Source organism: Carcharhinus amblyrhynchos, chromosome 24 (assembly GCF_965287045.1).
Source record: "Carcharhinus amblyrhynchos chromosome 24, sCarAmb.v2.hapA, whole genome shotgun sequence".
Classification (NCBI taxonomy): Eukaryota; Metazoa; Chordata; class Chondrichthyes; order Carcharhiniformes; family Carcharhinidae; genus Carcharhinus; species Carcharhinus amblyrhynchos.
The window spans coordinates 20,082,879-20,099,212 of NC_137347.1; the positions used below are offsets into that span (position 1 = coordinate 20,082,879).

Here is a 16,334-nt window from a genome sequence, read left to right on the forward strand (position 1 = left end):
TGTTACGTTGGCGAGATGGAAAGCATTTAGGAGGGTCTAAGCAGCTTTGCCAAATTCGATGTACATTTAAATGTAGGCAATTCTGTGTAAATGAGCTGGGCTCAAAAGCCATTCTCACCAGTAAAACAGGACAGGAAAGATGGCTCAGTGCAAATCAGTTTTTTGGTCCCTTACTCTATTATCCCTGCTCACCATGCTGATCAGCCAGTGTGGCAAGTTGATACGGTCACGCCCCATATTTCATTGATCTCGTACTAAAGAAAAGACTCAAATCCAAGAGACAAATTTAGGATAATTAAAATTAGCTTTTTTCTTTTTGAACATGATTACTTTTTTTTGTTCAGGTCCGTCATGAAAAACTGTTATCACAACAGCAAACTTTCCTATTGGCAACGCAGTCAGCTCAGTCCTTCCTAGACAAGCACAGTCATAACCTTTCACCGGAAGAGAGCGAGCAATTGCAGAGCAATCTGAATGAGCTGAAGGTACAATACGAGACAGCACTTTTGCAGACAGAAACTCAACTGAAACATGTTCAAGCCCTACAGGAAGAACTCCAAAAATTTCTGAAAGGTGAGTGAAAGAACCACTTTACTTTCCAAATTTCAAGTAAATGCATGTTCTGTGAGCTGAAAAGAACTGTAAATAAAATTACATTGGAACAGGATTAGCCATTCAGCCCAGTTCCTTCATTTAATGAGATCATGACTGATCTGTGGCCCAACTGCACATACCTACTATCACAAACCCAGCTAATGTTCTCTGCGGAGCTTTCCCAACTTGGGTACTCCAGTTTGTGGTGATGTTTAGTTTTGTCCATGGGAATGATGTATGGAGCCATGTGTGAGATCCAATGAGAACAGTAACCAGCCCAGTCATAGTATAACACTTACTAAAAGACTATTTCTTACAATAAAAAGACACTTGTATGCAAGCAGGACTATAATGATCTAAAAGTTATGTACAAGAAACTACTAAACATATCGACACAGGTTAAGTAGAAATTATCCTTTTTCTTTCAAAGTACATTTACAAGATCTGAACTCTTACAGGACTCCCCTCTTCTCAAACAACATTCAATTCTATAGATCTGTAAGTAAAGGCCAGCTTATCTTTACCACACTTTATACAATTGAGTAGTTATATGGAGGATCAGCGAAGATATAGTTTTAACTGTATCCACTAAGGTTTCTGCACTCTTGCTAGCTAGAACCGGCCAGCAGGCTTCCAGTTGGAATCTGTCTGCTGCTTCCACGAGAAGGTTGCCCTCTGAAGATTCTCTGTGTATATTTGGCTGTCAGTCCCTTCAGCTTCTGTTCATTCTAAAAGATCAATGTGTCTATGCCTTCCCCGGATGGTGCAGTTGTTTACCTGAAGTATTTCCTTTTGGCAGAACAAAGCATTTTTCTGGCCTGCTGCATGGCTAATCCTGATACTGAGACTCAAATTCAATGAAATACCTTTTGAAATGCTTGTGGCTTTCAACCTCCTGGCATTGGTTAGCACTGCCTCTCAGCATCAGGAACTCAGATTCAATTCCGGCCTTGGGTCACTGTCTGTGCGGAGTTTGCACATTCTCTCCGTGTCTGCGTAGATTTCCTCCGGGTGCTCCAGTTTCCTCCCACAGACCAAAGATGTGCGGGTTAGATTGATTGACCATGCTAAATTGTCCTTTAGTGTGAGGGGATTAACAGAGTAAATATGTGGGGTTACGGGAATAGAGCCTGGGTCAGATTGTGGTTGGTGCAGACTTGATGGGCCGAATTGCCTCCTGCATTGTAGGGATTCTATGATAGTATGACACTGCTTGTGGCCCATATCCCTTGATAATTTTGTTTAACTAAAATTTATTTACCTCAAATTTACAAATAGAATAAAGGACTAGTTTTGAATAGCATGATTTGGAATTGGCTCTAATAATTATTCCAGGATATAATGAATTCTCAGTAATTTGGGACCTTTTTGATGGTCCCTCATTCTCCGAAACATAAATATGAGTTTATTACAGCACCATTATTTAATGGCCATCTTTATCATTGATAATGTTACCTTCTTTGAAAATAGACCATGGTGAATTTGAGGCCTGGCTGATCCAATCCGAAAGTGAACTTGAAGAGATAAAAGCTGGAGAAATGGACACCAATTCATTACAAATCAAATTGCAGAGACAGAAGAGTTTCTGTGAGGATATTATTTCTCATAAAGGGGATCTAAGATATGTCACAATCTCTGGACAAAAAGTGCTGGACACCGCAAATGCCTTTGCCGAAACCAATGAAAATGTTAAGAACCCAATTGATCCCTCTGCTACCAGCAAACTAGTGAAGGACAAGCTGGAAGATGCCAAAAATCGCTATAGTGCACTTCATTCCAAAGTAAGACATCTTTCATTTTCTATATGCAAAAATATTTAGTCTTGGATTTTATTTTAAAATGCCAGTAGAACCCAAGCCCAACCCTTTTGTATGTGTGGTTCGACACAGGTTGTGGAAGTCAAAGTCTGTTATGAAGCCCAATTTGTTTGTAGGCTTGTGAATAAAGGGCATAGAACATAATGAACTATTGTTTAATAAGCTGCCCATTGTGACTTTCTTAAGTGACCCAATTTATATGAATTAGACATTGCCCACTGCAGCAAATAACAGCAACCAACTTTTCATAAGATCTAATTTTCTGGGAAGCATAATTGCGTCAGATTCAACTTGAAAGAAATTAAAGCCAGGACAGATCCATTTAAGGCAATTGTTGAGCCTCTGATAACTGCCTAATTTTCAAATGGCATTAGAATTTTTATGATTATTGTATCTTCTAAATGCCTGCCATGTAAATCAAAGAGCAACTTGCCCCTTTTGAGGTAAGAGCTGGTTGATAGAGTGGAATGGAACACTTTCCACTCTGGGCAAGCATTGTTAGCATTGGAGTACTCCCAGATCAGTTTCAGCACAAACTGAATGCAGAGTGAAGCTCTGCTGTCTTTCTTTCTGCCGTCCATAGAACCACCTGTAACTACCATCTATTTTAACCCTGGTTTCTTCCCTATTTCTTTTAGCTGTAACAATGAAATGATTATTTCTTTTTAGGTTAGTTTAAATTCCAACACCTGCCATGGTGGAATTTGAACCTGTGTTCCCAAAGCATTAGCCTGGACCTCTGTATTACTAGTCCAGTGACATTACTACGATCCCACCACCTCCCCCAGTCAAACCTGAATATGTCGTCCTTGAGGAGTTAAGGAGAAGGCATCTCTTTTTAGTCCAGTGTGTGTGTCAGGTTTTTCCGAACAGGTCATTTAATCAGTTCCTCGTCAAGACAGTGCCTTGAAAGTATTCAACCCCTTTTTCTCCACTAGAACTTAGAAGTGAGGTGAATCAGTATTCTTTGAGCCAAGATACTTTTATGCTTTCAGGAACTCAAGATTATGGGACCCCTTGCTTCCTTTGGTCATCCCATCCACAATTTACAAACTTTGAAACCCAGTTGACTAATTCCAGCAAGTATAGGTCTTAACTCACCAATGGGAAAACTTTTAGAGAAAATAATCCTAGGACAAAGATAATTGGCATTTGAAAGATGATTGGCTATTAAATGAAAGTCAGCTCAAATAGTGAGAAAAGCATATACATACCTGCTGGAATTATCCCTCTCCCATTTCGGGCATGAAGGTAACATTTGCAGTCCTCAGGCACCACCCCATGTGCAAGGAGGATTAGGAAATTATGGTCAAAGCCTCCACGATTAGAAAATTATGGTGAAAGCCTTCTCAATATTTCACCCTTATTTCCTCCCCCCTGCTCCCCCAATAACCTAGGATGTCCCTTTTCTGGACTGGGATGACTTTTCTACTTTGATTACTACCAATCTTTAAACTATCTCCTGTTCAATATGATGAATCCAGAAGTAATTGGGTTTAAAAGCTTGCAAATTGTGGATAGGATGGCCAGAGGAAGCAAGAGGTTCCATAATCTAACAGTGGAATTTCACAGTCCTGCCAGCAACAGGTAGCAGGCAAGAGCAGAAACTTTGGAGTGAGGCCAAAAATCGGAATCCTACCAGCAGGAAATCAATTTGGACTTCCCCTTTTTCAGAGTTGCTGATGGCAGATTGGTTTTCCAGCCAATCCATGTTGGGAACATTTTTGAATGCATTACCATGTCATGAATACTAATTAAAAAATGCTACTTGTCAGAATCAAATTCCACCTCCCATTTACAGCAGGAATTTAGACTGGTCTAAATTTGTAGCATGCAGCTGTCCACCTTCATTTCTCTTGTGATTTTGAGGTGAATGCAATATTTTTAAAGCCTGACTGCAGCAGCGCTGCTCTGGTTTCTCAGCAGTGTTGCTGTGATGCCACACTGGTGAGGATGTAGGGTAGGGTTAAGGTGGGAGGAAATGACAGGGGCATGGATAATAGGGTATGGTGGAGTTAGAGAGTTTGGCAAGGAAGGAAGCCAGAGACGTGAAGGACAATAGAGGTTAGAGATGTGGGGACAATGACAAGCAGAGGGGAGACTGATTCAAGGAACTGACGCCTGTCAGAAAACTAGAAATCAGGCATTCTACAGAGGGGTGAATGGGAATCGAACCTTATGGGAGGAAATACATGCAGATTATGGAACAAGGAGGGGGTGTTATTAGTGTGGTTCAAGAGGAGTGGGTTGCACAGAGATTCATGGAGGTTGGGGAAGGAAAAGATTTGTGCTTGAGGGATGATTGCACAGGCCCTCAATGAGGGGGAGAAGGGAGACAATGTTGTGATCACTCACAAAAAGAATGGGATAGCTCATTGAAAGACATTCATTGTCCCTGGTCCAGGGCCAAATCACTGAGATCAAAGGCAGTCCTGGGGCTTTGCTACAAGGCTGTCCTTGGCACACAGGTCATAGTCCTGCTCCAGGGAGGGACAAGGCTTTTGTGCTCAACTGATTTTGACTTACTTTATTATTGTCATATGTACAGTGAAAAGTATTGTTTCTTGCACATTATACAGACAAAGCATACTGCTCATAGAGAAGGAAAGGAAAGCATGCAGAATGTAGTATTACAGTCATAGCTAGGACATAAAGAACAATCAACTTAGTGCGAGATGGGTCCACTCAAAAATCTGATTGCAGCAGGGAAGAAACTGTTCTTGATTCAGTTGGTACATGACCTCAAACTTTTGTGTCTTTTTCCTGACGTAAGACGGGTGCGTTGGGCCCTTAATTATGCTGGCAGTGGGAAGTGTAGACAAAGTCAATGGGTGGGAAGCTTGTTTGCTTGATGGACTGTGGCTCATTCACAACCCTTTGTAGTTTCTTGTGGTCCTGGGCAGAGCAGGAACCATATCAAGCTGTGATACAATCAGAAGGAAGCACAGTTTGGTGTGCAGGATGCTGTTATTGTCTTAATCAGTGATGATAGGGGTTGTCAGGCTCAATACTTGGAGGGGGGTGGATTATTGACTACAATGATGGTGGGATCTCGAGTTACTGGAGAAAGCTGGAGAATAACCGCAGGAAGGTCTATCTGCAAATAGTGACGTTCTAGGAAGATTGGCGGGATCCAAGCACTGATAAGGAGAGGATCAAAGCTAGCCTCAAATGCAGCACCATTATCCTGAAACCCTCAAGAGGATTGATGGGAGGGAGTACTATTATTGAACTTGTGTAAAAGTAGTTGATATAATACCACGCAATAGATTTTTTTCGCAAAAGTAAAGCCAATAGAATTAAGGGACAGTGGCAGCGTGCGTACAGAATTGGCTACAGGACTTGAAAATGGAGGATCATAGCGCACATTTGTTTTCCAGAGTGGAGGAAATCATAAAGTAATGGTCTCACCATTGCTCTTTTTGATAAATATTAACAGCCTTGCCTTGGGTAGTCAGTGGCATAAGAGTCAGTAATCAATGAATATAAGTTTGAGGTAATTGGCATAAGAAGCAGAGGCAACCTGAGGAAACACTTTGTTTGCACAGTGCTTTGTTCTGATTTGGAATGCCTGAAAGAATTGTGGAAACAGATTCAATAATAACTTTCAAAAAGGAATTGGAAAAGTAATTAATGGGGAGAAAATTGCAAGGCTTATTGGTAAGAGCAGAGAAATGGGACTAATCGGTAGTTCTACTAAAGAGCCATAGCAGAGGTGTAATAGCTTGAATGTTTTCCTTTGGTCCTGATTCCACAGTCTTTTATTTTGCTCGCTCTTGACGGTGCAATGAACCTCATCTTTTCATCTCCAGTTCTTGAAGATGTTGATGCAGGAAACACCTTATGTTGTGTTATGATTGATTGATCAATAATGTGTGGCAATGCACTCTCATTTCAAGGGTGGACGCTAGTTGAATGGGGCGTATCTAATATATACCACCAAGATTGTAGATTTAAACATCCATATAATTTTTTGCTTTGTTCACAGTGCAATAAACTTGGTTCTCATTTGACCAGTATGTTGGAGAAATACCAACATTTCCAAGAGATTGCCAATGGACTGGATTTGTGGCTAGAGAACTCGGAGGCAACTGGAGACAAGCTTTTGTCTGAAACAATTTCTTCTGATCCGCAAAGTCTGCAGACACAGCTTGAGAGTATTAAGGTAAATCAAATTCACAAAAGTGTAAAATCCTTTATTTTAAATTATAGGCAAAACTGTTCAAAATATTTTTGCCGTAAATGTTGGAGCCACCTAAATCCAGTTTTAATGGAGTTAGGATGATGGGCAGATGCCCATTCTACTCTTAGAAGGTGGGTTAATATTTGAAACCTTTTAAGGAAGCTGACTGTTACCTATGCAATCCCAGTAAAAGGAAATGAAAATAAAAATGCCTCTACAGGACTAGTTTTGGGCCAGATGGAACAGAAGTATTTTCACCAGGTCCAGCAAGCTAATCTGTGAACTGCACTCCTCCATTAGCTCCCCAATCTCCCACTAACATGCCCGTGTTCTCTGAATTCTCTCAATCAGGTGTCCAATCTCCAACACCTCCGCCCCCCCCGCCCTGACTCTCCTCTACCCATAAGATTACCCTTGACCCTTCCCAACCACACTGTACCCACACAAACTACCCTGACACCCTGCAAACCTTGATCCCAACAATCATTAAACTTGCAATCATTTTTTTGAGAACTTGCCAACATAACAGTCAAGCCTATTGATCATGCTTACTTTTGGGTGGAGAAAGTTTAAATAAAAATCATGCATACTTTGGAGATAAAATTCTATGCTTTTCCTGACTGTTAACGTCTCCCCCTTGTTCTGAAACATTGGCCAGTGAATATTGTTTTCAATTCATGAAACATATTAATTCCTTAATTTCTGAAAATTTCATTTGGTGTTCTATTTGCTCAAGATGTGAGATGTTTTTACTGCAGAATGGAGCAAGTATTTTCATATCAGCAGTGTAGCATGAGTGACATGAAGATATAGCTCAGGAGTTTCCTCAGCTTCTCCTACTTTGTAGTGACTACAGAGTGTGGGAAGCCAGAAGTAATTTATCCCATTAAAATATCAAGCAAAATGATTTTTGCAATATTATATGGTAAGAGACTCATGAGTTCCAAAAATACAGTCCCTTCTATAAAAACAAATGTCAAAAGTTGGAAATATTCATAGTCTTAGGGTAGGATTTTCTGGAAATGGAGGCGGCTCACCTTTGGCCACAGTATTTTGTGTGACTTGCCCATCCTGCCACTAGGAAAGCTGCCACAGGGAGTTGCCTTTGGCAGGACCAAATGTTTCTGTCAGTGGGAAGGGCTGGAAAATTTATCCTAAGCATTTTCCTTTCTTTCCAAGTTTCATTTCTTTCTAGGGTTTACCAAGTACCAGTGCTTCTTGGTTGGGCTTCTTAGAATTTAACCTTAAGTGGAGATTTAAGATTTTTTTGAGTAAATGTTTTTCTGACCTTTGTGGAACAACAACCTGCACTTGTATAGCATCTTTAATGCATTAGTCACTATATTATGAAGTGTTTTAAGACATTTTACAGATATGGTCAGATGCTATTAAATGTGAGAGTATGGGCGGGATTTCCCCACATCCTCCTGCCCTATAGCGTGTTTTCCAGCAGTGGAGGCAGTTCGTCATTGGCTGCTGGTGAGATCTTCCCGTCTCACCAATGTCTACACTATTTTATGTGGCTCTCCTGTCCTGCTGCTTGATGTGCTGTGGTGGGGGATGGTTGCCTTTGACAGAAAAATTTGCCAGCAAGAAAGGCTGGAAAGTCACATATTGTATATTTTTTTTCTTCTGGTTGTGTATTTTTAATGCTCTTATTGTGGTATCTTTGGGAATTTTGGTGAAATTCAAAAAGCTTGATCTGTACTATCTTTAGCATATTCATAGAATCAATTATAATTTGATTCTATTAGAAATGTACGTGCAAACTATATTTTCTGCATATCTAATTTTCCACTTAAATTCCTGGTGGTTTAGTAATTAAGGATAGGGATGTCTCAAGATATATTGTATATGTAGGTGAAGCTGCAGCAATGCAGCACAAATTGTTTTGTTTTTGCTTATTTGTACTTTTTAAAGTACTTGTTTACTGTGTGAAACTGTTGTAATTTTTTTATGGACGAAACAAAGTTTCATATATTGCATTTTTTTTCTGCTGGTCATCTTTGATTTTTTTAATAACTTTAACAGTCTAGAGTTCCATCTGGGATACACTCTTGGATGCTACAAAATGTAATCTTAAGTTTAAGAACCATGTATATAATTTTGTATCTGTAAATATTGGTAATAACTCAATTTTTCCCCAATAAATATGGGAAAGGTTTCAATTTTTTAGTAAATTTGGAATAGGCACTTATAATTTTAGCAAAGCTGAAACAATATACAAACTTGTCAAGGTAATTGCAATACCCTAAGGTAGAATTTTCTCTGTACATATATAACACATGTTATATATTAAACGTTTACTACCAGCACTAATATAATGGCAATTGGAAAATCCGTGTCACAGATCTTTATATTCATCAACAATTTTCGCACCTCATTTCCTGAAGGCTGCTGGTGGGCTGCAGTCTTTTCAATATTTTTGCCCAAATGGCTGTTCTGCCCTGAGAATGTGTGTCAGCAGACTTTAGCAGTGGTGCCCAAATGTTGCCCAATAAACATTCAATACATGTACTCACCCACAATGGTACTAGATGTCAATCAAAAGCCCAAGTCCTTTTGCTCATTTTTTTCCCTCCCTGGCCAAAGAGAGTTGAGACTTTTTAAAGTACTTTCACATTATTCGGTATGTCAGAGCTGTAACCCATCAAGCCATGTGTTGAGAAGCTGTGTAGTACTTTATATAGGACAAAAGATTGAATTTTTATCATATGTACATCATTAAATAAAAGTCAAATCCAACACCTTGATAATAAACACTTACTCATTAATGAATGATGACATTCCTGTGAATTGCTATGAGAAACTTTGCTAGGTTAAATACAGAATACAAATACATGTTGTAGTTTACTGGATTTTACTTACAACTTCTGAAGCTGTTCGAACTGCCTAATGAACATTATTGTAGATTTTATCAACTTAATATTTGCATTTAATGTGGTACTGAAAGTTTTGTTGGTATAATTCTTGCAGTTAATAATTTGCCGATGTCTCACCCTGCAGTTATGTAATTACAGGTGTTTCAGGGAGATTTAGCTGAACACCAAGTCACTGTAGAAAAGTTACAGAAAGCAGCAGAATCATTATTGTCGTTGGATGATGACCTTGTTCTAAATCAGGATCAAATTCAACAAAGAACAGGTATAGCCTTCAATATCAATGTTTATACCAAAATGTAGTTAAATTATAAGTGCAAGAAAACAATACTTCCTATCAGCAATTAATAGAAGTTTCTTCACTACTTACAATTAATATGAATGATCCATTGAACTTTCTGAAGCATGCTTTTAGAAATTTTCTGTAGTTGATACGGTTTCAGACAAGTTCACTTATTTTCATAAGGCAGTTCGTAAATCTGATGCAAATAGTTAAGAGTCACATGAACTGGACAACTTTTAGAAAATACAACAGTTTTGACAAAGAATTCTGTACAATTAAAGACTACATTTAAACAAAATTATTATATTTTATAAAGTACAATAGTATTTCAGAGCAGCTATGTTCAGTATGAAACTTAAGCTAATGGGACGGCATAGTGATCCAGGCAAATATGCCAGAATCCCCTTGGTATTGCAAAACACATATTTATTGAATGATGTCTTTGCTACAGAGGCACATAGTTCATGTGTTAAGTCGTTTGAAAGTACTGCATGAGAAGAAGTGCATGAATCATTTTGAATTGTTGAGTTAATCGTACCTAGTTTGGAGATTGTAAAAATAAAAACAGCACCAAATGGGATTTTCTGCAAGGACCCTCTCAATCAAAATAACAGATTGGCAGTAAAATAATGAAACAACTAATTATGCCAGAGTAACGTTCTTCTGGCCAACTGTTTTCAAAAGTCTGAGGTGATTCATTGGAAACCAGAATAACTTACAAATCATACCAAGCAAAAATAAATACTGGCCATTTGAAAGAAAAACAAGCAATGGTGCAAGTATATACTTCTGTCAGCAGCTGTAATCAGTGATGATAAATAATCTGTTTTTGTCTTTCTGGACTGTTTTGGTTAGTTTAGGTGGCTCGTGGGTTTATTTGGTGGGTGGTGCCTGGCACAAGTACGTGGGCAAGGTAGAGGATGGAAAGCATGACAGTCGTGAGGCTGCCAGTGGTTGATGGCAGGATGGAGGAATCGATGGAGAACAAAAACTGAGAAAAATGAGGGGGGAGGAGATGGTTTGGGGTGATGCAAGGAATAGGATGGGGGAATGACCTAAAAGGAATAGATTAAGAGGGAGGCTGGCATGGGGAGAGGAGGCAGTGGTATAGTGGTAATGTCACTAAGTGAGCAATCCAGAGGCCCAGACTAATGCATTGGGAACAGAGCTCAAATCTGGAATTAAAAGCTGGTGTTAGTAATGGTATCATGAGAAGAATTACATGGGAAGGGTGAAATGGCAGGAGTGGGATAGAGATGGCTTGGGAGAAATGGGATGGGAATAACGAGAGAGGAATGACATTATTGATTTTGTTTATAACCTATCTGGTTCACTAATGTCCTTTAGGAAGGAAATCTCCTGTCTTTACCTGGTCTGGCTTATATGTGACTCCAAATCCACTACAATGTGGCTGATTCTTAAATGCTTTCTGAAATGGACTAGCAAGTTACTGAATTGTATCAAACTGCTACAGAAAGGTTGATCAGGAATGAAACTGGAAAGATCACTCAGCATTTGACCTAGGCACACCCAGCTCTCTCGACTCCGCAAAGACCTCCTTAATAACGTGTAGGCTTGTGCCAAAATTTGAAGAGCCATCCCACAGACTATGTCACCAACACCTTGACATAATCAGACTCTCAGCATCATAACTTACGATGTCTCAGATACCCCATCACCATCCCTCATGGCATCAGATCAAAAATAGACAAGGAAACCTCTTTGCTGATTATCACCTCTTTGCTGACTCTGTCCACTCCACTCAGTTGATAAATCGGTGGTACTCCACATTGACCACCATGTGGAGGAAGCATTGAGGGTGCTAAAAGCACACCATTCACTGTAGGTGAAGGACTTCAATGTCCATCACCAGGAGTAGCTTAGTAGCATCACTACTAACCAAGCTGGTCAACTCGAAGGTCATAGCTGCCAGACTGGATCTGCAGCAGATAATGAGGGAACCACCAAGAGGGAAAATTATTTGACCTCATCCTCATCAATCTACCAGTCACCAGTGCATCTATCCATAACAGTCCTTGTGGCAATGAAGTCCCATTGTAGTATTGCATGGCGTTGCCACTGTGTTAAATGGGATTGATTTAACAGTTCTAGCAACTCAAAAACTGGGCATCCATGAGGCACTGTGAGGCATCAGCAGCAGAATTGTATTCAGCCACAATCTAAGTTCATGGCCTGGTATATCCCCGTTATCATCAAGCAGGGGGATCTGCATTGGTACAATGAAGTGTGCAGAAGGGTCTGGCCAGAGCAACACAAGGCATGGCTACGCATGAGGTGTCAACCTGGTGAAGTTACAATACAGGACTGCTTGCATGCCAAACAGTGGAGGTAGCATGCAATAGAATAGCTATGCAATCCCATAACCATCAGATTGGATCTAAGATCTGCACTCCTGCCACATCCAGTCAGGTATCGTGATGGACAATTGGAACAACTCACTGGAGGAAGAGGCTCCACAATTATCCCCATTCTTAGTGATGGGGGAGCCCAGCACATTAGTGTGAGAAATGAGGCCAAAGCATTGGCATCTTCTGCCAGAAGTGCTGAGTGGATCATCTACCTTAGCTTTCGCCCGACGCTCCCAGCATCACAGGTGGCAGCCTTCAACCAATTTGATTCAGTCTACATGATACCAAGAAATGACTGAAGATATTGGATACTGAAAAGTCCAAAGAACCTGACAACATTCTGGCAATAGTACTGAAGTCCACAGAACGCAGGACAATCCCAACCTGGCTGATTATTGCCCTGTGGACAAACATAGACAATAGAGCTAAACTTGAGATGAAAGTGACTGCCCCAAATATCAAGGCAGCACTTGACCAACTGTGGCATCAAGTAGCTGGAGTTGATGGGAATTGGGGAATACTCTCCACTGGTTGGAATCATACCTAGCACAAAGATAGTTGTGCTTGTTAGAGGCTAATTATCTCGGTGCTGGGACATCACTGCAGGTGTTCCTCAGGATAGTGTCCTACACCCAACCATCTTTAGTTACTTCATCAGTGGCCTTCCTTCCATCACAAGGGCACAAATGGGGATATTTATTGCACAATGTTCAGCACCACTCAACTCCTCAGATACTGAAAAAGTCTTGTGTCCATATGCAGCAAGAACCTGACAACATTTAGGCTTGAGCTAATAACAGGCAAGTAATATTCGTGCATCACAAGTGCTGGATAATGACCATCTCCAACAAGACAGAACCATCGCCCTTTGATGTTGTGGCATTACCATGGCTGAGTCACTATCAATTATTAATCTTTTGTAAATGGCTTTATCAGAAGTTTTCTCCTGAAAATCATAACAAAGCCTTGTGCTCCTTTTTAGATTCTATCACACAGAGGTATAAGAATCTGTCTGAGGTGGTGTCGAAACGCAATGAGAAGGTGCAAATGTCAATTGCTCAGTCCCAAAATGTTCAAGAAGGCTTGGATAACCTATTAGACTGGTTGGAAGACGTTGAAAAGAACATGAAAAATCAGAATAATTTATTGGCGTCTTCTGCTGCCATCCAAGACACTCTTGCCCAAAACACTGTGAGTTCCCTTTCAAACATTTGCTTTTCAGAGCAATCAAACTATCCATTGATAGCAAAGTCATGAGAACATTATCATTCCTCATATCATCAAATCATAACTTTTTTAGGAGACTCCTGTCCAAACATAGAGCTCTTGGACAGTGCTTCATTTTAGAGATTAAAAATTGTTGGCATGCCTACATGAATGCTGTTCTTTATCCTGTCAGTACAGTCTTAATATCGGCATTATTTTCATTTAAAAACTAGGGTGGTTGAATAATTTAAAAATTTTTTGGTAATTCATATGTTAATGGGACATTTATCTGGGTGCTTGATCTTTTTCTTCCCAGCTCCACCATTAACCTCGCCTACCCTTCCGACTCTTACTCCTATCACTCTCTTCCCCAGTCCTGTCACACTCTATCCCCTCTTCTGTTGTCTCTCATTCTCCATTCCTCCAGCTCACCCCCTTCTCCTCCCCTCCTGCTTGCCCTACTTTCCCCTCCCCTCTCACCCACCCCCTCCCCTCCGCTCTCGCCGCCTCCCCCCCGTGTGCATGTCAAAGAAATAAAATTAAAATGGATGTAAATTATTTTCAAGCTACCAACATAACTTGTTTTTATATATCTTTCAGAAATTAAAGCAGGATATCGCTAGCCACCAAAGCAGCATTAACACAATCCAGGAAATGGTTTGTGGTTTCATTGAAAATGCAGATGGAGCAACGGCTTCCTCACTCCAAGAGAAACTTGACCATTTGAATCGTCAGTTGGGAGCAGTGTGCACTGAACAGCAGGAGAAGGAAGAGAAGCTGAGAAAACTGCTACCCAAAATGGAGCAGTTTGAGAAACTGGTACAGGACGTTGGACAGTTCATGGAAATTAAATCTCAGAGCCTGGCAACTGGAGGAGATCCAAATAAAGATATTGCTCATTTTTCACAGAAAATACTGGTGAATATAATATTAGTAAACTGATATTTCTGGTCGCAATACACCAATCTCCATGTTTTTAAATGAATACTAAAAACTAAGGCAAAGACATTTCAAATCTGGAAATTTAAATATTAACCCAGTTATCTTAAGCTGTTTCACCAGTGACCTACTCTCCTTCATAAAGTCAGAAGTGGAGCTGTTCACTAAATGATAGTAGTGTTCAGTTTCATTTGCAATTCCTCAGATAATGAAGCAGACCTTGCTTGGATGCAGCAAGACCAGGATGACATCCAGGTTTGGATTAATAAATGGTAAATAACATTTGAGCCATGAAAAAGCTTAACTGTATTCCCTTGACAATCAATGGCATTACCATTGTCCAATTCCCTACCAGAAACACCATGGGTCACTTTCGACCAGAAACTTAACAGAATCACGTCAGGGCCGTGGTTGCTAGAATAGGTAAGAGGCTCAGAATTCTGTAGGATGTGGCTTAACTTCTGACTTCCTGAAATTGCTCTATCACCAAAAAGGGCCATGGAATTCTGTCTTTAGTTGGGTGAGTGCAGTTGCTGCACTCGGGTCACTTAACACCATCCAGGACACGCAATTCCACTTCATTACCACCCAATCAGCCAGCCTTAAACAATCCACTTGTCCCAACACCGATGTAGTGTGCTACAGTGTAATATCCACCATGTATAGCTTAGTGTGCTATAGTTTATTAAGTACCAGGTGTTTGGCAAAAATTAACTATTTACCCTTCCAAACCTGTGACCATACAACAACTAAAGGTCAGAAACAGGAATGCATAGGTGCACTGTCATCCTGAAGTTTCCTTCCAAATTAAGCATTGGCCTGGCTTGAATATATTGCGGTTCCTACGTTGTGGCTACTTGAAACTCCTAAGTCCTCTGTCTAACAAAATTCTTGAGTTGCTTCACCACATAGAGTGCAGCAATTCAAGAAGGTCCACCACCACAACCTCAAGTGTGACTGGCGATAGGCAATAAATGAAGTTACTTAGAAATGTTCTTAATTTTGTTTTCAGCTATTAATGATATTGTAAAAGTGCATTTTGATTTGACACCTAATTTGGTAATCAAATTAAAAAGTGCAAGAAATTAAAATACCTCACTGCTACAATGTGGTTCGAAGTGAGGACAGTGTAAAGGGGAGCTCTCTGAGCTGGTCTGCTGTTGGAGCAAGTTTATTTCTGGCATGACGTTAAAAATGTTGAATGTTCATTCCCGAGCACTTGGTGATAAATTAACGGGAAGTTCAAATACACACAAAAAAAGCCAGGCTAATTGCATGTAACTGTGTATATGTTTGCTATAGGAGGAGAGCACAGAAATGGTGAAGCAACGAGGAGACCTACAGACTTTACAGCAACTGGCAGAGGAACTAACAGCATCTTGCACTTTGATAGACAAAAATCAGCTCATGGAAACTGTCAAAGACTTAACCAGAGGATACAAAAAACTGGAGGAAAATGTTAAGAAAAGGTAAGAGACATTGCAGCTTTATCTGCGCCTTTAATAACTATAAATTAACTTCTACCGAAGGCATAGCCCTAACTTCATGGAATTAGTGTGTCCCAAACAATGTATTTACACTCATCAGTATATTTCCTTACCCTTGTATTCACAGCAAGCTTTTGAGAGCTTACTTATTCTTTTATTTACTTAGTAAGAAGGTTACTTAATTGGTTGGCATGGTGGCACAGTGGTTAGCAGTGCTGCCTCACAGTGCCAGGGATCCGAATTCGACTCTGGCCTTGGGTCACTGTCTGTGTGGAGTTTGCATGTTCTCCCTGTGTCTGTGTGGGTTTCCTCCAGGTCCTCCAGTTTCCTCCCACAGTCCAAACATGTGCAGATTAAGTTCATTGGCCATGATAAATTGCCCCTTAGTGACAAGGGGACTTGGAGGGTAAATATGTGGGGTTATGGGGATACCTGGGTGGGACTGTTGTTGGTGCAGGCTCAATGGGCCAAATGGCCTCCTTCTGCACTGTTGGTTCTATGATCCCACACACTTACCAAATTAATGCAATGTTGCACACACAGATTGGATACTCATACAGGAAATATACTTTTACAC

The 16,334-nt window shown here is 40.3% G+C and overlaps 1 protein-coding gene across 11 annotated transcripts in view; it reads left to right on the top strand.

The window, feature by feature from the left end:
* Window positions 1-16,334, top strand: part of macf1a (microtubule actin crosslinking factor 1a) — a 562,465-nt gene that overhangs the window by 389,335 nt on the left and 156,796 nt on the right. For all 11 annotated transcript variants that reach the window (XM_080211401.1, XM_080211408.1, XM_080211407.1 and 8 more), the window contains 7 exons: window positions 345-573; window positions 2,065-2,375; window positions 6,400-6,576; window positions 9,615-9,738; window positions 13,108-13,316; window positions 13,932-14,249; window positions 15,573-15,739. In XM_080211401.1, coding sequence (XP_080067527.1) covers window positions 345-573; window positions 2,065-2,375; window positions 6,400-6,576; window positions 9,615-9,738; window positions 13,108-13,316; window positions 13,932-14,249; window positions 15,573-15,739 — 1,535 coding nt within the window. The remainder of the gene's footprint in view (window positions 1-344; window positions 574-2,064; window positions 2,376-6,399; window positions 6,577-9,614; window positions 9,739-13,107; window positions 13,317-13,931; window positions 14,250-15,572; window positions 15,740-16,334) is intronic.